Source organism: Chelmon rostratus, chromosome 6 (assembly GCF_017976325.1).
Source record: "Chelmon rostratus isolate fCheRos1 chromosome 6, fCheRos1.pri, whole genome shotgun sequence".
Classification (NCBI taxonomy): domain Eukaryota; kingdom Metazoa; phylum Chordata; class Actinopteri; order Chaetodontiformes; family Chaetodontidae; genus Chelmon; species Chelmon rostratus.
In genome coordinates, this window is record NC_055663.1 from 10,697,909 (window position 1) to 10,721,398 (window position 23,490).

A 23,490-nucleotide genomic window follows, 5' to 3' on the forward strand; every position below is an offset into this window, starting at 1 on the left:
CTCGATCAATGTGTGCATCAGGACAGGAATAAAGGCAGCTTCATTGTTCTCTTTAATAGCCTGAGCCAGCCACAAATAGACCAGAGTGCCAAGAAAACACACGCCTAATCTGACACATATTCACCGTTTGGCACCTCTTTTTTGTCTTTTGTTGTTTCAAGTGTTAATTCTTGCTTTTGTTTATCTTTTTTTTTTCATTTTTTTTAAATTATATTCTTTTCATTGCTAGTTGGCCTCCTCTCTAGAGTGCAGCCACATAAGCACAATCCTCTTTTCCATAGGAAGAGGAAAGAGTCATAATTGTATCAGTCTGAGCACAGAGAGACACCAGATGGTTCCTCAACCCTCAGTTGAACATCCTTCGTCGTGTGTGTGTGTGTGTGTGTGTGTGATACACTGCAGTGGTTAAAATGAGGCCTGTCTGCTAATGACCTTTCATCCAAGTTTCGACCTGAGAGTGATTTGCAATTCTTGAATGGTATTTTTTTGAGACAAGAAGAAAAGATGAGGTAAAAAAATTAATTTAGTAAAAAGAAAAAAGAATTGAGAAGAGTTGCATTTCTTTTCTATGTTATTATCTTGAGACTCCTTTTTATATTCACCTTGTGACACATTTGGGAGGTGCGGACCCCCAGTTGTGTGTGTGTGTGAGTGTGTGTGTGTGTGTCCTATAGTTCTGACCACCGCATGGGCACTCACTTGCTCATGGACATAAAAGAGGGGAGTTTGTGACTTTGTGTGTGTAAGTGTCGCTTTGTGGGTGTGAATATTTGGGGGTCAAAAGGTGACATAACTGCCTCGGAGGATGGTCCTTTTTAGCAGGCTCCTTTTGAGGTGTGGACACTCCCCCTGTGTTCAGCGTGTGAGGGGTGTGTACAGGGTGTGTGTTAGGGTCAGGGGAGAGCTGTAAACCTCCTTCGGGTGTCAGATGGGTCATACAGCCAGTTGAATGAGGTGACTGGTCTGGTTAAAGGTAGTTTACTGCCTGCTGCTAAAGAGGTGGACATCCTGACACGCCCTGCAGGTCCCTAGCACACCCAGGTCACACAAGTACACACACACACATACACAGAATATTTAGAGCTTTAGTATCTGCGCTCTGCTGTCATCTGCAAGACTGACACACGGCCACATGATTTGTGCTTTTGATGACACCTCAATGCCTGGTGCATACCATTATTTAATTCTGTGCCATCATGTGTGTGGTCAGACTGCACCGCACACATTTATCAGAATGTCATCGTGTGTGTCTGAGGTTGGGTGGTCCGGTGATTTGTTGCCAGTGTGTCGCTCTTACATGTGTTCACAGTGGCATTGATTTCCTGACTAATTGTATGAGGTGCTCTGCCCACTCTAACCATCCAGTGTTATGATCGACATCCCCTCCCAGCATTGAACTCTCACCTCTCTTCTGTCTTTCACAGTGAGGACAGTTGTTGTCAACAATAGCACAGACAACAGCAGAATTCGACAGATGTGAGTGGAACAGCCCTCCTCATTACTGCACACTAAAGAACTGCAGGCCTGAACAGAGCTCTGTCCACTGCTGTAAAATGCTGCCATGAAATAATGCATACTCGTCCTCTCTATTTATCTTATCCATGACAGGATATAATGGGATGAGTGAGTCTGTGGGTGGTGGTTCTTTCTTAATGCAGGCTTAATTGGAGCGTGATAGTAGTAAGGAGGTTAATGCAACAATCGTGGACGAATAGTTTTCTGTCTATAGAAGTAAATGTAGCCTCCCTTTTCTATTGAGCTGACTGTGCAGGTTTAATCACTCAAACTAAGATGTGTGTCGCCAGTAATGGAAAGTAAAGTAGTGCATTTAAGCAAGTAAGTTCAGTGTGGAGGTATTTGTACTTTACTTGAGTACTTCCATTTTATGTACATATGCTGAAGTGTGTTTTTGCATGTTTGACTTTTACTCATAATGAAGCACTTTTAAGTCGGTGAAGTGCGTGAACAACAGTCGGTGGCTGCCCAGAAAGTGGTTTGCCTTTTCCTTTCCTGAGCCTCTTTTCCACTCTGCTGTGAAACCCAGTCCAGAGATTTAGTTCGAGAGAGTGGGAGAAAGCAGGAAAGGAGTGATTGAAAGAGTGAGTGAACCTCCATTCCTAATCGTAATCCATCCACCCCCCCCCCCCCCCCCCCCCCCCCCTCCACCACCAACCCTTGTTTTTTTCTCCCCATTTGACTCACTCCGTTCTGCGTCATGATTTTGCTCTCTACCCAGCCCAACACGGAATGTTAATCAGCAGAAAGCTGCTTTAGATTTACAAGGGGGAATTTGGATCCAGTTCTTTGAAACGTCAAACTCTTAAGTCTCTCTATCAAAACCGCTTGTTGGACTGTGAGAACCATGCTGCGGCAGGAACAGCTTATATCTGAACATAGATGTTGGGAAGTATTTGGTGCCGTAATGTATCTTCTGGAGCTTTTGAGAGTGAAGTACCTGTGACTCTCTGTGGACGCCACTCTGCCGGGGAAGCCACAGCACGGGACTCTCAAAATGTGTTAATTAATGTCTTGGCTCCTGTGTGAATACTCAATTTAGTGTGTAAGAAAAGAATCAGGAGGATAGAAAGAGCTAGAAATAGAGATAGAAGCTCTATCTTATAAGTAATTGGTGAGTCACAAAATGTGCTTTTTGTGGGTGTTATTCAGTCTGGGGTTAAAGCGATAATGAAACAGTGCCACATGCATCTGTGTGCGACACACAGACACATAAGTGTCTGATGCTGAGGTTATTTCAGTCTTGATCTTAATGTTAATTTAAAAGGTGTGACAGTGGAAGTTTTTCAGTGACGGAACTAATGACAAGCATGAAATAAACGCAGGCTGAGACTGAAAAGCTGCTGAGCTAGGGTTAGAGCTGAGTTAGGATGTTGCATGGTGGCACGTAGGAGGCAGAATCTCGTTCATGTTAGATTTGGTGCATTTTCTTGGTGCATGCAAGCGATGCGAATCAACAAAACTTAGAGCACATTTGTAAAAATGATCAGCAAATCTAGTGAATTTGTCCTGCCAGCTCAAAACACATGTAACCCTTAAAATTCTGCATATTCATGCACTTGTTAAAAGCTTGTTTTGCGTTCACGAATTCCTGCACCTTTTTAAATCCTCAGGGTTCAAATAAGTTTTTGTTGTTAATTAACTTCCCTATTAGATTATTTGAAATGACTCGAGAATCACACTCTTTATAGGTTTTCATTTCATAATGAAAAGACTTAACATCTGGCTACCACCAAACAACCAGAGGTCATGTTTATTTGGTGGTAAGTGGCTTTAAACCTCCGTCACAGCGCACACTCAGAAAAAGTGTTTTTAGGCAACTGATTCACTTAGAAAAGGGAGAGATCCACACAGCCAACTGGCCCGTGAAACTAACTTTACTGGAGTTTCCTCTCCTGAAAAGAAAATGAACCTCCAACTCATTCTTGAGCTCTGTGTGCCTTTCCTCAATGAATGTGTTGTCTGCCATCCAAACTGACTGGCTCTCTGTTCTCGCTCTCTAGTGGGTCCAGCTGAGAGAAAATGAGCTGATCACACAGACAGAATGGGAGCAATTAGTGCAAACACACACTCCGATACACACTTTGTGCCTCTTTGCCCAGCCTGCTGCCCACAGTGTTATTTGTGGGAGAACTGAATAGAGGGCAGCTTGTTCTTAAAAGGGAGGTTAACTGTTTCTTTTTAAAATGGACAAATTAAACAGCTAAACCTTGATCTGTTCCAGCCAATAAGGTCCAGTCTTTACTGTGGTCATAGGGAGCTGATGTAGCCGTTGGCTTTGAAACATGAATGCATGTATCGCCACCATTACATTTTGCCCTAAGGAGTTTTTATTTGTCTAACACTTCACCTTCTGGTGGTGTTTTGGATGGTGACATCATTTCAAATTGGATTTGATTATGAGGGTGCGGGTTTGAGGTTAAATGTTTATGTGGAAGTGTTATTGCAATGTGTGTGCGTGTGTGTGTGTTTGTGTGTAATATACTCATTTCTGTGTCGCACAGAAAACAAAGCCAGCCTACATTTACAGTACAGTGTATTTCCAGCCCCAGTCCGGTACAGTAAACCTATAAAACCTAGTCATCCAATAATGGCGCTATACTGTCCCTTTGCTGCACACTTTGTGAAGTGGCGTCACATATGGAAAAGGGGAATGTTGAATGAGACTAGATAGCCACAGGCACCACAGTTGGCCTGGAATGCAAAATATAAAACATGATTAGAGAGCGAAAGAGGGAGAGTAGAGGAGGGGAGAGGATAATGGGGAGAAAGCTGAAGTCATGTTTAGGATTAGGGTTAGTCGTGTTGAGGAGCTTATAGCGATATTTTTCAGAGCTGTGGGAAACCAAAGCCATCTTGAACTGTACCACTCCTAATTCCCCTGTGTGTGTGCGTGTGTGTGCGTGTGGGTGCATGTGGGTGCGTGTGGGTGCGTGTGGGTGTGTATGTGTGTGTGTGTATGTCGGGGGGTGGCGGTAGGTATGTTAGTGTAGACCATATTGTCACACTGTTAGACCCACTTTAAGTCCATGTCAAATGAAATGGCATGTCTTTAGTCTGCTACAGCATACATAGAGTGAAGCACTCGTTCTGTGTTCTCTATTTAGGAAGAAAATCAGGAACCAAAGGAAGAAATGTAATATTTTTTGGTTTCATGATGGAGCCAACAAGTTTTGCATTAATTAAGAACAATAACCCACATTAGCTTTCCTGCTAAAGTCTTCTATTTATTTTGTAGAACAATTGACCACACTGGAGAAGACTGCACTGCTTTTGTCGGTTTGCACATTTTTGACTGCAGAAGGGATGACTAAATGTGATTCCAGTTGGACTTAAATGTGGCCTATTTGCATTTTGAGTTTGACCACCTCAGACCATTTTAAGTCATACTAGATGTTTGATCCATCTTGCTGATTTTCCATAAGTACAGACCAGCAGCTAATAAGATAAGATAAGATAAGATCTAATCTTCGGGGCCTTGCACACTGGGTTTCTAACAGTGGGCCAACAATGCTACTTTCAGCCTGTGCGTAGGAACTAAATTTCACACTTTCAAATCTTAGTTTTAACCTTCTTTGTGTTTTTTTTTTTCCTAGAAAACATCTTAAGCCAAAAGCTTAGTGCTACACAACAGCAATAGTCCGACACGGCAGGCAGATCAGGCACTGCATGTGATTCCGTCACAGTCACCAAATATAGGAACTTTCCTCTTTCCGTCTTAGCCTGTGTCTTGCAGTGATTAATGATGTGTGTGGGTGTTCTCACTCAGTGGCTTAGGGAAGTCCCCTTTTACACAGCTGATAAGGTTACTTCCTCTTTTAGCCCCAGCTGAAACCACCTCTGACCCGTGACCCCTTGCAGGCGGGGGGTCACCAGAGGTGTCGGGGGACATCAACCAGACCCCACTTCACTTGTCTATCATGGTCTGTGATTTATCAGGTTCGGACAGGCCCGTGTGAGATAGTAACTTGGATGCCTTTTTAAATCAGAAACGTCTCGAATCACGCACGCGAGTATTCCAGTGAAAAGTCAAATGTACTGTAAGCAGCTTCAGTTTATGAATGCTTCTCTGTCTGCCCTCAAATCCACATTCGTAGTTTTTACTTTGAAAGACACGCTTATATGCTAACTTGTCAAATGAATGGTTATTTTTATCCCAAATGCTAATAGACCACTTTAAGTCTCTAAAAGGCCCTCTGTCCCACTTGAATCATGTTTAGATAAGGAACGTGATGAGGGTCCGCCAGAGCAAGCAAACACATGGATATTTTTAACCCTGTATGCTGAACCCTGCAAATGGCGAAGCTGAACAAAGCTTAGCCCTCTGGTTTTACAGAGAGACACATACACATACAATAAAGCTCATTCATCAGTCTCACTGTTCCTCTCTCAGAAATCATGCTCAGTGCCTCCAATAAAAGATTCGTGTGTTGCGAACAATCTCTCAAAACTGTGAGAAGAATGCGGTGCGTGTGGGAGTGGGTGAGGTTGGATGTGTGAAAAACAGGTGTTTTGTAGCCTTTAAGTGTGGAAAACAAAGAGGCCAGGCCCGTGAGTGAGGGATCACATCTGGCCCTTGGATTCCACTGACATGAAATGAAGTGCGAGCATGTGTGCGTCTGTTGTTGTGTGAGCGACACGCTTTGAAAGACGGAGGAGATCAGGATACTTTAGGGGTGATACACGCCCAAGAACAGCCCTGTCAAACACTGTGCTATTGTGTGACTGTCCACCTTCCAGCCTCCACACAGGGACTAGGGTATAGCCTCCTGGCCCAGAATCAGAGCTCCATTCTGGGCAGGGGGAAGTGTCTTTGATGTCCCCTTTCCTTGAATCTCTGATCCATTCACCCCGTAATGAATGACGAGGTTGTGAAAGGAGGCAAGGCAGGTGTTCACTTGAGCGTTTGTCTGCAAGCAGTCATGAGCTTTTCTGTCGACTTACTGAGGGCATACACAGCAGGAGCAAAGCTCGTCACGTCCTTCTGTCTTTCACACACTCTCTGTACGGTAGACAAAACAAATCAGCATGCACAGACTAATTATGGTTCAAGAATGTACTTCTATCAGAGCTGAGGGCTGTGACAGAATATGGCAACACTCAAAGAAAATTTCATGGTCTGGATCCCTTCAACAGAAAACTGTTGATTGTTAGATGTTAGTTGTTATGTAAGAGTCACACAGTGTTCTGCAGTCTTTTTATGTGCGACTCATTTTCTGCTGAAGTGACTAAAGTGATCTCAGAGTGAATTTTTTAAGCGAAATAAGCAGTAAAATGTGAATGATTGAAATGTTTACAATATTTGCTCATGAAGCCTCAGCAAAGGGAGTGCTCTAAACAGATTTAAAATTGGAAATTCAATACACAGTTGATTCACGGTGTGCGGTTTTGCCATGGCCTGAGAATTTAGAGCTGTTTTTTCTGGCTCGCTACTGAAGGTGAAACCCAAATATCTTCCAAACATACGCCGAAGAAAGTAGACATGAGAAGCAGTAATGTCCTCCGAAGCCTGCACATTTTCTACCCTAATGTTGCTACCAAGCTTGTGTGTAAAACAACGCAAACTTAGAGGCAAGTAGAACAAACTGTGACATTGGGAGATAACAGGCGATATCACAAGAGCAACAAGGAATGAGAGTTGAGGCATGTGGGAAATATGTTCAGTTCCAGTTCAGCTCAAATCAGACTGTTCTCTTCTGGCACATTTTACTCCCAGGTCGCACTTAAACATTCTTCTGATTTCCTGATAATAGATTGAAATTTGAATGTTGAAATTTACTTTGACAGCAATGTCATTAATTTGATATGACTCATAAAAGCACCTAATTGAGGGAGACAGCCCGGCTGGGAAAGTTCCAGATACTTTCAGCGTAACAAAAAGTAGTTGTTGGGTTTTTCTGACCTTGTTACGGAAGTGTGTCCAACATCATTGTGAGTGATAGCTTGGCCACGCTGGGAGTGGCTGGAAGGGTTTTGAGAGATAGTTTGGATGGGCTGGGGACTGCCACAGGCTTTGTGGTAAGTTTCAGCTGTGATTTGTAGATGGGATTCCCACATGACATTTGCATGGTCGACCTCAGAAGTGGAACCATAAAGGCGCAAAAGAATGAATCCCTTGTGCCACTTGTCTTCCCCCGCCTCACCCATTTCAGAGTCTCAGATATGCCTGTCTCTCACCCCGCAGTTCCTCCTCAGTTGTATTCCTCCTCTGCATGACTCATTCGTCTTCCACCAAAGCTCTGCAGCCCTCAGTCCCTCTCCTCCCTTCAGCTTCGGCTCTCATCCCCTCCTCTTTGTCGTATCCTCAGCCTCTCCCAGTGCCAGAGACAAATGATGCATATCGTGCTGGATCTGCTGGTTCTCGTGATATTAGTGGTGGTGGTGGGGACAGGCGCTGGTTGGCTTACAGACCTACATCAGGCCCAAATGACGCAGGCTGGGGTTCAGTGGTGAGGCAAGCAACGGGGTGGGACTGTGGGAACTACTGAGAGTGTGGTGGTGTGCGAATATTTGCCACAGCTTTGAAAGAATATGTCCGAATCAATAGAAACTATATTAACATTTCCAAAGCTTCCGTTCAGGAGATGTCTATTTTAAGCATGCTAAATATAGACCAAAGATTATTTTGTTAAAGTAACAACAAGAAACTTCAGGATACGTCAAATCAGTCCCTTTTTGTAGTGTGATGTTTTCCGTGACCTGGAAATTCACCTTCTAATGTTCTCTAAAAATAGTTCTTAACTAGCTTATTTTAATACGAGAGGCAAAAGAGGAGAGCTGTGCTGTTTGAATGCTTTCTTAACTGTTTAGACCAGTTCATTACACTAGTTTAATTAGTCCTCCAGGTGCTGTTAGGTATTTATTTCAAACCGTTTCATATATTTGATGCAAATGGAAAGAGTTTTAAGACTGGAATAACGTCAATGTGACGTTCTTGGTGAATCACACTACAGGGAGTCAGAATAGTCTGTTTGCACTCCATTGCTCACTCCCATGCGCACAGTCTTGCACACACACCTGCCGACACATTTTTTTCACACACCCTCACCCACAGTAATGAGACAGGATCTCTCAGAATGGCTCCTACACCTCGGAAGGCATGAGTCTCTCTAACATAAGTTGGAATCAAGCCATTTCTGAGAGAGGTGTTCACATAACATGTCATGCAGTAATGCCCACTAATCTGTCATGGAGGCCAGCGTAGTTATGGTGGCCGTAAAACATGGTGGCGTATACCCGGAGAGGCAGTTCAGGAGAGTGTGCAGAACATGAGAAAGTTAACACAATAAGGTGTGAAATTTTCCTCTGTTTGTCTGTGAAAAGAAAAGTGAAAAGTCCAGTGTCTTTACAGAATAATGGGGACAAAAAGAGATTCACACAAGGTCTTGTAAAAATGTTCAAGCTCCAGATGCTTCTCCCATGTTTATGTGCAATTTTAAGTGATATTTAACAAGCTGCGAAGGCACACCCTCATCACAATTACACAAATACCTGAAGTGACACATCAAAGAAGCGCATGCATGCTTAATATGCCAAACGTGACTGTATGGGTTTGTTTGTGCTTGTGTGAGTGAACAGGGATGTGTTGAAGCTTGTGTACAGCTTGGTTGTCTGCCGTGCAGGTTCTTTGTAGCAGTGGTACTCTGCTAGAGGCAGCCATTTCCATTGTGTTGGAACGGGGAGTCAGCACATATTATACAAGTCAGATGGTGCAGAGAAAGTACGAGAGGGAGAGGTAGAAAGAGTTGGAGTTAGACTTTTTGTATGAGGCTAGATTCCCTTTGGCAGCACAACTCTGCTGGAGTGAACATATCTTTAATTCTGTCAATATGTTTTTCATTTCTAAAGCACTACTCGATACAGAAGTGACTTCTCTGCTTGGCTTTGTTTTTAGGAAGTTAACCTATCACGCGCCATGTGCTTCTCCATCGAGAAATCTAGCTCCCTGTAATATTTCCCTCTCACTTTTTTCTATAGAGCAGTTGATGTACAGCCTGTCATATAGACTGGAGGATGTTTACGTCCAGCACATGTGATTTAATACTCTACCTGTCTCGTAGATTACCTCTCCTTTATTGTGAAATAGTGGGTGTGCTTGTTTCCATACATACCATCACACCATGTTGCAAATTAGGCTGTGATGTGATGGCTGCAGTTGTGTGCATTACAGAGCAGTGTGTTTGCAGCGGTGTGATAGGTAGAGCACTTACTCAGAGACATAACGCAGTATAAAACAGTAACATAACAGTATAAAATGAACCAAATCTGACAGCCAGTCAGTCTCAAGTTGTGCTGCTACACGCACTCATAACACAAAGTACTCACTGCAACATCTTGTATATCCAGCAGGAGTTTTGCAATGAGGTACACATACTAACCTGCTTGTTTGCAAATGGTGCCGATATTACAGCGGCTGCTTATACCAGCTCAAAAACTAGATGCCAAATATAAACTGTGTCCATACTTTGTATTTACATAACAATAAATTGTTTCCATGTGCACCTTAAACGTATTTATATAGTTCAGTTCCTGCACATGCATATGCAGTGCATTGAAACATTCAGATACAGCATTAAACATATAGAAAACTATAGGATATAGATTAAAGAGTAAAAAATGCAAGGTACAGTAGGTGGATACTTCATGTGGATGTTTATGGTCAATCAAAAGCAGTGGTTAACGTAAGTGATTTCAACCTGTATTTAAAGGCAGTTCCAGTTCATGTCACAGTACATATTGCACACAATTTACGATACAGAAAGATGTTTGTAGCATTAGCCACTGGTTTTAAAATATTCTGTCCTTTACCCTCCTAGATTTAAGTCTTCTCTTCTTTTTTTCACCAAAGTTCAATCTCCTCTTGTGTCACGGGGTGCTGAGAAGAAGCGACCTCAGAGTAAGAGGATGGGAATGTTTTTTTACACACATCAGCGTTTTTTTCTTTTCAGCATCGTTCTCAGATTCCAATGAGAGGACACCGCTCGCCGGAAGCACATGGGAATGTCATTTTAGGGATGGCAGCCCATCTTTTCCCCTTTGGGAAAGAAGGGAGAGTTTGAGATGAGGAGGCTTTTTTCCTCAGGCTTTGTAAATAAATCACAAACCTGCACCGATCATCTTTCCTCTTTCCATTTCTCTTTTCCATCCCCTGCCATCCCCCACTCATTTCCTCTGGCTTGGCAGAGAGCTCACCTCTGATTCTGACGCCAAAATAAAGGTTAACCTTTGGGCAGCTAACCGTGTTCACCCAGATGCTAGATGCACAGTAGCTCGCAGCACACTGTGGTTCTTACACAGCAACGTAGTCTGAACGCTAACAACCAGCAGAGAGATACAGAGAAGCAGAAAGCAGCAGTCCGTGTTCTCACCTTCATTTGTTCCAACTTTTATCCATTTGAGCTGGAAAACAACTAATGCCAAGCCTCTTACAGAAGTTAAAGAACAAGATGATATCTTTGAGTTATGCAAGCATGATGTTATTACCTCACCAGCAATTAGTCTGACAACCGGCTGTCATGTCCAATAAAAGAGCAAACCGGATGTTACATATCATAATTTATCTGTTATCAGATTTTATGAAGAGTGATAAATGATACTTCTTCGACCGATTTTAATAAAAAAGTCAATTTGGCTTGGAGGAAATAAACTGTTTTCCAAATGCTCTCCTTAATGTGCATCTAGTTTGTCAGGGACGGCTGAGTCTCTAGAGGGTCCATTCAAAGAGGAAATACCACACGTGTCGTAATATTCACAATAAACGTTACGCTGCTCTTAGTGTTGACCGCTAAAAACTCCCCACTCTATTTTAACTGCTCACTGTTTTTTTTCTGCTCACTGTTTTGTTCCACTACACTGTTCTACTTTTACACACAGGTGTGCACACCACACTTTAAAGCCAGCAGTCACACCATGCCACAGACCTGCCTTTGTCGTTCTGCTTTTTCGTTTGTAATTGCACTGTTTCCTGTGCGTATGATGGTGGTGTTGGTGACTGTGTTGTATTTTTGTGTGCATTTCACCACCATATACTCGGTACGCAGAAATGACAAATAAACACACTTGAACATGTCCTAAAGTGACCCAAATTACACCATAAGACATGGTAGTAGATGGAGTACTCTGTAAAGAAAAACTCAATTAGTGATTTCATCCTGCAAATCGCCCATGGAATTGTACTATTTGAGTGTATTAGAAACAATTATTTCAAGTCTTTAAGTACTTACATGCAGTGCATCCAACACAAGCTATTTCAATTTAAAACCAAGACTTAACCTTTAAGTGTATATGTCAGTGAAGGATGCAGTTTATGATGAAAATCAAGAAGGTGTAACAAAGTGCAAATCCTCCTTGTTTGTTTCTTCATCTGTGGGTGTGTTAGTGTGAAGAAGGGTCAGAATAGAGGTTGTTAGGGTCCTGGGGGTGGTCTTTGACCCCTGCAGTGCTCCTTTGATTGACGACATCCTATGAGCCCCATACCAAACCTTCATCTGACTGAGTGTTCCTGTGTACAATATGTATATCAGATTGAATCATGTAGCTACTTTAACCAGCCTTGTTTTACCAGTTTCTTCAGAGCTCTGCCAAAATTAGGCCTGACGAGTGCATCAGGCATGTGTATGTGTTGTATAATCTCCACGACTTGGATGAATGAGAATCTGCACAGACATGATCTCCATGAGTAAAGGGAAATAAATATCTGCAGTGACACTGAACTCTTAACTTAACTTATTTTCCTGAATGTGTTGAGAGCAAGGCTCACATTCCCCTTGTGTTTTTGTTTGCGCTCAGCGGTGTGGGTTACATGTTACAAGGGTTATAAATACTAAGTAAATACCACCAGCAATTGTTTTGGGACTTCTGTAGAAGCATGTGTGGACGGACTGTTGCAGAAGTTATGGAGGCTTGTTTACACTGCTCACAGAATTACCATATTAATCACAAGTACCGTTCTCTCTCTATGTTTTTGTCTCTGCAGGTGTTTTGTCTCTCCCGGCCCATTTCAGTCCCTACACAGAGAACCAGCAGACGTCTGTGGACAGCAGGGAGGATGCCTATGCCCAGCTGGAGCTGAGGACGCTGGAACAGTCCCTGCTGGCTACCTGTGTGGGCAGCATCTCAGAACTCAGTGAGTGCATGTAGTCCAGAATAGTGTGTGTGGTCCAGCATCGACTTAATATTAGCAGATGTCTTTCACATTACGTGTTTAATCTATTAAATCCCAAGTAAACATTCCCAGAAATGATAAACTCATTGTCATCTTTTTTTACTTAAACCATATTCTAAAAGCTTTCTTAACACACCTTGTTATTCCCACTGACTCTGGAAGACAGGAAACCAAACAGCGATAATATGCTTTTTTTTTTTTTTATCACTCTCTGTCTCATTATAAGTCCCATCTTGTGCCTTATTGTGAAAGTCATCTAAATGTGCACTCTTCTAAAAATAAGCAATGGAATAGTTTATCTACACATGGAGCTCTGGGGAGTAAAGTGATAATGCCTCTGATTGTATATTGTCTGTCCCTGGTCTGTTTTTTTTAAGAAGTGTGTATCAACACAACACGTCTGGTGCTCTGAATCTTTGTTTTACAAGTCAAGCTAGTCAGCATGAGAAAAGATCAGGATTCAGACTTGTTTGATATATACAGTGGCTGTATGTTCACTCCTTGTAACCTGGATTTCATCTGTGTATCAGAGGAAATAGAAGGCTGGCGCTCATTCTCGTCTGCCCTGGCTAGCTACATACTAAGAAAGATGCATATTTCTTTAAGAAACAGTGGTTTGGCGATGAGATGCTGTATATTTGTTTGGTATTTGGACAGCAGTGTCTTTGTTTTTTTACAGACAGTTCCAAAGTTCAAGTTTCAGTCCTATTTTATAATTGGGTCAGGTTGTGGTAGGTGTTATATTAAAAAGACTTTATATGTAGAGCCAGTCAGGGAAAGTGTAAATCTGTTGAGAGGTAAAGACCTCCCTGTGACTTTTTTCTCTCCAGCCATCAGAGTTTGAATGATTGGACGGACTTGTTGAAATATTACCAGTTGTAGATGTCCATGTTTCATACACATGATGGACTTTTGGTAAACACATGCACACACACACACACACACACACACACACAGTCATACTGTACTCTACTGTACTTATGGTTAGTTTAAGCTGGAGGCTGTGATGGACTTGGAAGATGATGGAGAGCTGGAATCAGGTCATTAAAAAGTGAGAAAAAGACAGGAGTGAAGGTGGAGTGAAGGCCTGGAGGTCAGAAAAGTAAAGGATTAAGTGTAAGGATGGAGTGCACAGTGGCTAAAGCAGGGCTGAGATGTGGGGGGTGGGGGTTTAGGGGATATGATGGAAAGGTAGAGAGGTGAAGAGTGAGGTTGTCAGGGCAGGGAGAGAGGAGGAGGGGTGGAGATTAGTGTTGGTGAGACTGGAGGTAAGTTTCCTTCTCCAAATGAGCTAACACTCTACCATTTGTTCCACCAGCACAAGGCCACGTTCATACACCACCGCCGCTAGTGAGGCATTAAGAAAGTGTACACACACTCTCAAACACAGACACACTCTTTCTCTCACTTGCTCAGTGGTCTCTTTGTGCCACATCTCTCTGGTGGTGTGAAGCTGGGCTGTTCTGGGCAGGACTGGCATCCTTCAGACTCATTCACGCCTGCACTTGCACACACACACACACACACACACACACACTGACTGATATGCATACACCCAACAAAAACACAGAGAGCTTGGCACTCTGATCTGAGCCCAAGAGACCAGGCAGACACAGGAGCATCTGTACTGAGCTTCCCAGTCCCGCTGGATCTCTCGACTGGACTTGGCCAGACACACGAACACACAGCATGCATAAACATGATGGATAATGGATGGCGGGATACTGGACGTTTTGACTAAATGTCCAAAGTTGTTGGAAATATAGTGTAAGCAGTAGACTGGCTCTGAAAGTCGTCTTCAGACACATTTGAATGTTTCATTTTCAGCTCTGCACCAGCTATGGGAAACTATGAGTATGCAGCCATCCAGTTAACTAAGGGAAATATTAAGGATCATGACTGGACTAACCCAAATAAAAATGAGCTTTGTGCTAAAGCCTGGAAAGCTAATTAGCAATCTGGGGTCACACAGAGTCCAGATAAAAACTTGTGTAAACATGTTTGTATTGAATTCGCTGACAGCATAGGCGACAACTTCACACTACTTTAGTCTTTGAAACATTTCCTTTTCTTGCAACTTTGACCTAAGGGCCACATTCTGTCACCATGCATTCAGAAAGCAGTCTTGTCACAGTTTATTGACTTCTAGGTTTCCACAAGGACTCCAATATAAGACGTAATCTAAGAATGAAGCATTTCATATCCTTCTGACCCCGGGAACTTAGCCTCGGGGCACAGCGTGGCCTGTAAAGCCAGGGAGAGGCTCTCCATCTTGGGCAAGAATTCCTGGGAGACCTCCTGGAGGGACTGCTGGTGATGGTTAACACAAAGGAGGCCCTTCAGCTCGAAGTGGGGTCTGTTTTGGGAGGGCCAGTTCAATCTGACCCCCCTCGAAGTACCGCAGACCTCTTAATATAGACACACACATACACACTCGCACTGCCGAACTCCCCAGTCTTGCCACACCCCCCCCCCCCCCCCCCCCCCTTGCAGCCTCCTGCTCACAGTAATCTGGTTAGAAATTAACCTCAGGGTAATTATGCTAAATAAGCATTACACGATCTCAAGTTCAACCTGGCTACCCTCCTGCCTCTCTCTGCCCCTCCCCCACTTCCCCTGTCTGTGACAACTGATATTTTGTCTCTCCACTACCCTCCTGCTATGATACCCATAATCACATACTGGGTGTTATCTACAAGCTTGTCTCCTTGCAGCACTACACCCTCTTGTTGTATTCTCTTCTATCTATCCATGTCTGTTTATCTTGATAAAGTTTCATATATTACATGTGTACATACAGTAATCTGCATTGGCCTTTATCCAACTGCACATAATTGTCCCATTAGCTCACAGTGTGGGTAATGAATCCTCTGATAAGTCGCATATTTGTTAAGTCCATATCTCACAACAGCGTTTTCACACAAGGTGGGAGACAAATTTTAGACATTTTCTTACTCAGACGTAAGCACAGGTCTTAACCTTGCTTGTATCATGTGACTGACACCCACCTTTCCAGGCTGAGCACAGTGATTGAAATCATTCATTAGAGCGTGTGATCCACTGTCTGTTAGGCCATTAACTCCTTCAGTGATTAAAGATGAATGGCTGTTTAGACTGGCCGTCTGGCTGTGCTCACTGATAATTACACTGCTAATGGCAAATACCACTAGAGACATGGAGGGGGAGTAATGAGTAAAGGAAGGTAGAATGTAAGTGGTTTAGGAAAAGGGAAAATCCAGTTTGATTAGGCCACAGGGGGTATACTGCGCACTAGTTTAAGGTTTCTCTGATGTGCCACTTTGCTGCTCTTTAGGACCCACATACCACTTGGATACTTTATTTAAGAAATCCAGCAAATGACATAAACATGCCATATGTATTTGGGGTTTTTTTTGTTTTTTTTAGAAAAAACTCTCTAATAAACCATTTAACCCTGATATTTTCCTCCATTTCCTTCGTTCCAGGTGACCTGGTCTCCCGGGCTATGCACCACATGCAGCGCCTCAGCTCAGTGCGCCCAGGACTGAGCCCAGCCCGCCACGCCCGTCCCCAGCAGCCCGTGTCCTGGTCCCCGGACGCCCTCCACACCCTTTACTACTTCCTGCGCTGCCCACAAATGGAGTCCATGGAGAATCCCAACTTAGATCCTCCACGCATGGCACTTAGCAAGGAGAGGTGGGAGTCATGCATCACAGCCAGCGGAATAGCAGATCTTATCTTAGACAGTGATGATTTTTTTTTTTCCATTTTGGTTTTGGATCCAACCTCAGAAATGTAGTTTTGTAGTATTGTTTCTCCTCCTTCATGCGTTTTGTGCTTTTTTGTTTTCCTGATTACATCTGTAATTAGAAAGGATTTGATTTGGACCATGAGGTTGACAGAAAGACAGAAATTAGATAAATGCCATCACTCTAGCCATGCAAATACACAAACTCAAATATACAAACATTGACTCACTCACAGAAAATAACAAATAGGTTCTAATCAAGTGAGCAGCTTTTTCACAGACTACCTTTCCTTCTCAGCCCTCGCTAATCCCATTGCCCTCTGGTCTTTGAAGTGTTAATTTTCTGTTGGTAAATTACAGGTGAGCAAGAGACTCCAGGTGCTAATGTTAGTCTGATAGAAGGGTGAAGTGTCTCTTTAGAACATAAATGAGGTAGAAGACTGGTGGTTTAAGGGATTTTTAGAGGTGCTAATGGTCTGTAATTCTGTTAGGGTCTCCACAGATCTTCCTTGGGTTGCCTTTGTTGATCAATTATGGTAATCCTTGTCTCTTTTCAGTCCCGAGACAAGCTGTTGAAATCGCATCACATTTATGTTTTGTTCTAATGTTTTGGTTTGAGCAGTATACCTGATTGTATTTTTTCTTGGCTTTAAGTAAGTCACAGGAAATTACGTTTTCATGTTGATGGGAGTACAGAGTTATATCTGGTTTATCTGTTTTATCCTCCAAAATGAACTGATGAAACTGTGGGTTGCACAGATGTGCTCAGCTCAGTTTTGGTGGTATTTAACAATCGTGAGAGAGTATGTGCTGTTGTTTAAGGTAAGATTATTAGTTGTCTGTGTGTGTGTGTGTGTGTGTGTGTGTGTGTGTGTCCCAGGGTAACTATATGTTAGAAATGTCAGTGGAAAGTGCTGTCGTCTGTGTAAAGGTTAATTGCACTTTTTAATACGTGTATGGAGACCTGTCTAAAGGGAACACACACACATACAAATGGGATGCTGTGCCCACTAAAACGTGTGCTCAGTTAGCTGTGTGTAAGTGGGTTGACTGTGTGTTTGTTTTCCTAGATTAATGTTTTAACCTTGAGAAATTCATGTGTTTGTGACTGTTAGGTTATGATGAGGGCGTCACATCTGGGAGATGATCATAGTTAGGTGAAAGTTTTTGTGATGAAATCAGCCAATCTCTCACCAACAGCCACATAACACACACACACTGTGTATGAACACGGCTCCAGATGGCTCTTATACATTTAACAATGAACAGACACAGTGTGAGTGAGCAAAGGTGGGCTCCTCATTAGCATCAAAGAGAACAGCGCAGCAAATATACACCCCTCTTTTCCCTGTCCTCACTGTTCCTTCCGAGTCCTCAGATGTTTTTAATGCTGGGCGTATATCAGCCTGCTTTATGTGTGCAGGATGAAATGATTTAGCATCCTGTTATACTGTATGCTTTGGAACATCTGCACCATTCTGTTTTTCTTTCGTGGCATCTACCGGTTCACCTACATGCTTCTCTGTAGCGTCTATAAACGTTAGCGTGCATGACATACTCAGGTGGTAGAGTAGAGCTGGGTAAACCTGGTAGTGATTACAACGTGAGCGCCTGGTAATCATACAGACTTTTCTCCTTCGAGGGGCCTCTCAATCTGCCTGGCTCACCCTCGATTGAAAGCTTTATAAAAATCTTTGGTGGAAACTCAAAACCACCAAATCTGTGTGGGCCACATCATCAAACATTATAGGAAGCCTGGTGAGAGTCTTACTGCCGAATCCTCGAGACTAGTGAGACGCCATTTTTGTAATGATCCTCTTAACCTGGTGCTTAGTTGTAGTTGTTACTGATGATGTAGTGTTGGAGTACTACACTGCATTAAGCATAAACCCCAGTGTGCACTTGTTTTTGCATTCACACACCAAGAAAAATACAAGTTTTAGTAGTGCTGAAAGTTATTAACCAATCTATTTAATGGTCGAATCACTCTGGAAAACAAGCACTTCCAAACACTCTGCTGAGCAGACCACCCCAACCCCTCTGATCCCTTCAGTGGATGAAAAGGAGCACTAATGGATAGATGTGTTTCTGTGATAATAAGTAGCCAGTGGAGCTTACTTCTAACCACAGACACATCAGATATGGTTGCATCCACCCTTATGGGGCCTTTATGAGAGAAATCTGACTCTAGATCAGTGGTTAACCTTGACCCTTTGCAACACATGATGGGAGTCTGCTTTAAGAACTGATTGAAGTTTCTTACAAGGTGAACTCAGTCACAGTGCCTTCAGCAGTGTAGCCTGTGTGATGTTGCCTCCTGGAGAGAAAAAGCCTTTGCTTTTCATGTTGGACAGGTTAGAGTTCAAACCCACCTGACCATGATTTGAGCTATTTGTCATTTTATGACCAGCCAGGTGGTGGCGAGAAAGGCGCCATGAATCAGAGCGAGCGTTTATATGTGCGTGTGTGTGGGAACGTGTGGGAGAGTTTGTGTGTGTATGTCTGTGTGTGTGTCTACATCCCGCTGTTCTCAGTGTGCAGCCTTAGCATGTCGGGTCACTAGGCTAGCCATGAGCGCTATCTAGTTTCAGTGTTAACAGGCAGCTCGGCTTTGATGTTGCACTGACTCTCTGACGAAGCTGAAGTTAGTGTTTCAGGCTGAGGGGCATAACCCAGACGCTGGGGTCAGATGGACGGTGTATGTTCAGATAGAGGGAAAAATGGTTTGAGGAAAGAAGAGCAATGAATTGTGGGAAAGGGCCAGAGCTGTGTTTGTGATGATACAGACATGCTCCATCTGTCTGCAGACGTGGGCCACTGGCAAAGGTGTGTACACACATATGGCCTCATTTGATTTATGTTGATGGCTGTTTTCATATATCCTCTACACACACATGGATACACTCATACAACATTAGAGGTCAATTGGTATAAAACTAGTGTTTTAGTGGAAAACCACTATTTCTTGCACTGAAAAGAAACGGTACCTTCACTCACTTTGAAATGCTGAAGAACAGACAAAATCTCTCTGATAAATCAATAAATGTTAACTGTAAAAAGCTCAAAACATTTATTTGCAGCTGGAGATTAGTTCCGGATAAGTGTCAGTGCCGTGTGCACACCCGCAGGCAAGCATGCAGTAAAGTAGCAGGCTGGATGCCTCGTGGGATTCAGGAAGATGGACGCCGACACATGCACGAGTGCACATATGAACGACCAGACTCCCACGCAGCCCAATTTGTGTTGAGTGAAGCCCATTAAGAGGAGAATAACATTGATTCCCAAGCCCAGTGCCCCTCCTCTCCTCAGAAACCTGTCATTCTTACTGCTCTCACTCTATCTCCAAACTGCCACCCAACCCCCTTCTTCAGTATGACATACCCCACCTGCCTCCCAGCCGTTTCCCAAACACTCAGAAGCCTCCTTACATGCACCTATCCAACCCATTTAACATTGCCCTCCTACTCCTCCTCCACCCCATGAGCCTCTTGTCTGCTTGTTAACTGTCACGCATTAGTGACTGCAGGGTCCCTCCTCCCTCCTGACTGATCACCAGCTGATAAAGCACTGAAGCAATATCTGAGAGAGTCGCTAGAAGATAAAACAGGGGACAGTGAGGTATCTGCAGGTTTCTAAAAATCTGAAATGAGATTCTGATAATAATAATAATAATAATAATAATAATATCATTCCAGCAGTCCAGCTCAACTAGGACAGAAGAATGTTAGTAATAAAATATGAACAGCTGGTTTTATTCCTCATTTCTGTTCTTACTAACCACAACTGGATTCAACAGCTGTTTTCCTGGAAATCTTTCATACAGTCCAGTTATGAAAAGCTTTCATTAGCTAAGTTCAAAAGTCTGACATTCACTGCCTGAAACCTTTAGATAAAATGGACTTTACAGTACACATCATTAACAAGGCACTGATGAATGAGAGGGAGTGGTGCTGTACAGAAGGAGCTGTTCCACAGGAAACCACAGGTAGCTGCGTAAAGTAAACACAGTGAAGAAAATAAATGCCACTGCGGGGGTCCCGGTGCTCATTAACAGTAACCACAATCCCTATAGCATGCACACTATAGAGCTATGTGCTGTATCCCATCTGTATTCATGATATACATTGGAGTATCTCCATCTCCTCAGAACAAAGGTGAAGCCACTTGTAAGAATAACATCACAGCAGGAGAAAGTCAGCCCAGTAAGTCAAGATAACACAGAGACAGTGTTCAAACAATCATTAACACACAATGACTGTGGCTCCATCGGAACAAAGGCAAAAAACAACACTCACAATAATGTGCCATTGTTCACAGGCACATTGGATGTACAAGCACATATGGTGGGAGAAAGACACATACAAGCCGGGATTAATGCCAGATAAGCAGCCAGACGCGGCGTTGCAGATAGCCTTTGCTGGTTTCTAAAGGGTTTTAGAAGAAGCGTTGTGAGAGGAGGACAATGAGGAAAGAAAGAGAGCAATCACATAATCCAGATGATTTTCAGAATGCCACGTTCACAAATACCAAAGCGGACTAATGTTCTCTCTCCCTTTACTCCTCTTCTGATGTTTACTCCACTGCTTCGCCACGATTAATGGCATTTTCTCTTGTTCTCTCACGCTCAGCTCAATCTTGTCCATCATTTCTATTTTAAACCTTTTCTCGCCTTTTTTGTTTCACTCCTTTCTCCTTTCCTTGTGTTGTATTTCGGTTATGATCGCAGAAACCATCCACAACATTGCCAGGGTTCATTCAGGCCCCTTAGGTAGTTTGTTCTGCTACAGCTGGTTTAAAAATAGGCTGATTATTCAGAAGCCACTGCAGTGTTTTGTTTATCAAACCGCAACACAAATGAAGTCACAGTTCTGTCCTCATCTCGTTTCATCTTGCAGACAAAGACAGCTGATGTTTAACTGCAAAACCTGGCAACCAACATATCAACACTGATTAGTCATGTATACATCTGTTATTTGAGTGTTTGTGCTTGCAGGTATGATGAGTTTAAAGGAGAAAGACAGCTGTATATCCTGTGTAAACGCCAGCAGATATGTGTGATCAGTGGCCGTGAGGTGCTCTGTGCAGTGTAAATGTGACTCACTGTGCAGTGGTCAGGGTGAGGGGAAGTACTGCCAGACGTATATAAGTCATCTGATTGAAGACAGTTTATGACTTCCCCCTAAACGTGACTGAATCATGAGTGAAGACTGAGAGCAGTGTGTCTGAGAACTCACCAAGTGCTGTACCAACGTTACACTTGAATACAAGAAAAACACAAACCTGTTTGGGTTAAACAGATTTTTTTTTTTGCACCAAGCATGAGGATGGACAGAGGTGGAATTATTTGTCTTTCTTTCTTGCAGGCCATTCCTGTTGCTGCCACCTCTGATGGAGTGGATGAGAGTGGCCATAGTTCATGCTGAGCATCGCAAGAGTCTACTGGTGGACAGTGATGATGTCAGACAGACCGCCAGGCTACTCCTTCCAGGACTGGACTGTGAACCAAGACAGCTGAAGTAAATGAGAACACACACATACACTCGCTGGGGCTGGATTTCCAGACTGGATCTGGTCACATGACACTTCACGCAGTGATATGAGCTTCAATGGAAAGCAGCAGCACCGCTTTTGAAGAAAAAAAAAACAATTAAAGAAACTAAACCTTCAGGCAATATCTAATTTTAGTTTTCTTGACTCCAGTGTCAATTACGTGCGCAATGAGGTCATCCTAATTAGTTGAAAAGAAACTTACGCTAAGCCAGTGTTGTGCTTCCAGATGTGGAAGTTTAACCCATGCACTATAGGCTCATAATTTAATTAGTTCTCACTCACAAATAATTACACTCTTCAGTAGATTAATGACTGCTTGCCGACTATAATGTGGCTCATTAGCTTCTTTGTTCAATTAAAGAAAACCAGCAGATGTGAATATACTGTGAGCATGAGCCACAAGGTGGTTGAAACAAACTTATTGTAGCTCTCAGTGTCTTTTGTTATTATCTTACTCTTTCTTTGTGTCTCTATGTTCGTCAGGCCTGAATGTTGCTTTAGCTCCTTCAAGCGCCTGGACTCCAAAGCTGCCACAGACAAGTTCCATCTAGACTTGGGTTTTCGGATGCTCAACTGTGGACGCACTGATCTCATTGGCCAAGCTATCGATCTGCTGGGGCCAGATGGGGTCAATAGCATGGACGATCAGGTACTGAACATCTGTCTCCCAGTGTGTGTATATATGCTGATATGTGTCTGAGTTTTTGTGCATGCTGTGTGGAATGCTGCAGGTTATTCATATTCATTTTGAAGCAGCACTTCATGTGTTTTTTTCCTCAACTTTCTGTTTGTCACTCAGGGGATGACGCCTCTGATGTATGCATGCGCAGCTGGAGATGAGGCCTTAGTCCAGATGTTGATCGATGCAGGGGCCAACCTTGACGTGGCGGTAAATATGCATCCACAATTTTCATTATGTTAAGTGTTTTTAAGAGAATGAGCTGGATCTTGATGTGTAACACTGATTCTTCCTGTGTTGCCAGGTTCCACCATGCTCCCCAAAACACCCCTCTGTGCATCCAGATAGTCGCCACTGGGCAGCCCTAACCTTTGCTGTGCTGCATGGACACATCTCCGTAGTGCAGGTTGGGAACACGTACACACAAATGTGGTAGCCAGTGTGTGATCCTTTAATTTTACATGCTACATGGTTGGTGTGCTTTATACTCGAGGGGAAATGTCCTGCTTCATAAGCACAATAAGAGCAGGTTGTCCAGAGCTAATAGTGGATGTGATGTCATACTTTAAAAAGTTGAGTGACAAATGTGAGGTCAGAGGTCGCGCTATAAACGAGTTACAGGATGTCAAACATTGCACAGTATAACAGATGTGCCGTGTATTTCCAGCTCCTGTTGGATGCAGGGGCCAACGTGGAGGGGGCCGCAGTTCGCAATGGACAGGAGAGCACAGCGGACACCCCGCTGCAGCTGGCTTCAGCAGCAGGTGGGCAAACACACGTGCACACACACAAAAAGACACACACTTACATATTACAACAGGGGGCACAGCTGGTGTTAGTGTTGTCTGACTGACA

General features: G+C 43.3%; 1 protein-coding gene across 1 annotated transcript in view; it reads left to right on the forward strand.

Annotated features, from left to right (window-relative positions):
- abtb2b (ankyrin repeat and BTB (POZ) domain containing 2b) overlaps nucleotides 1–23,490 on the forward strand; it is a 46,457-nt gene that overhangs the window by 17,446 nt on the left and 5,521 nt on the right. The window contains exons 2-8 of the mRNA XM_041938450.1: nucleotides 12,491–12,640; nucleotides 16,144–16,354; nucleotides 21,770–21,922; nucleotides 22,440–22,605; nucleotides 22,756–22,845; nucleotides 22,940–23,041; nucleotides 23,303–23,399. Of these exons, the coding sequence (XP_041794384.1) occupies nucleotides 12,491–12,640; nucleotides 16,144–16,354; nucleotides 21,770–21,922; nucleotides 22,440–22,605; nucleotides 22,756–22,845; nucleotides 22,940–23,041; nucleotides 23,303–23,399 (969 nt within the window). The remainder of the gene's footprint in view (nucleotides 1–12,490; nucleotides 12,641–16,143; nucleotides 16,355–21,769; nucleotides 21,923–22,439; nucleotides 22,606–22,755; nucleotides 22,846–22,939; nucleotides 23,042–23,302; nucleotides 23,400–23,490) is intronic.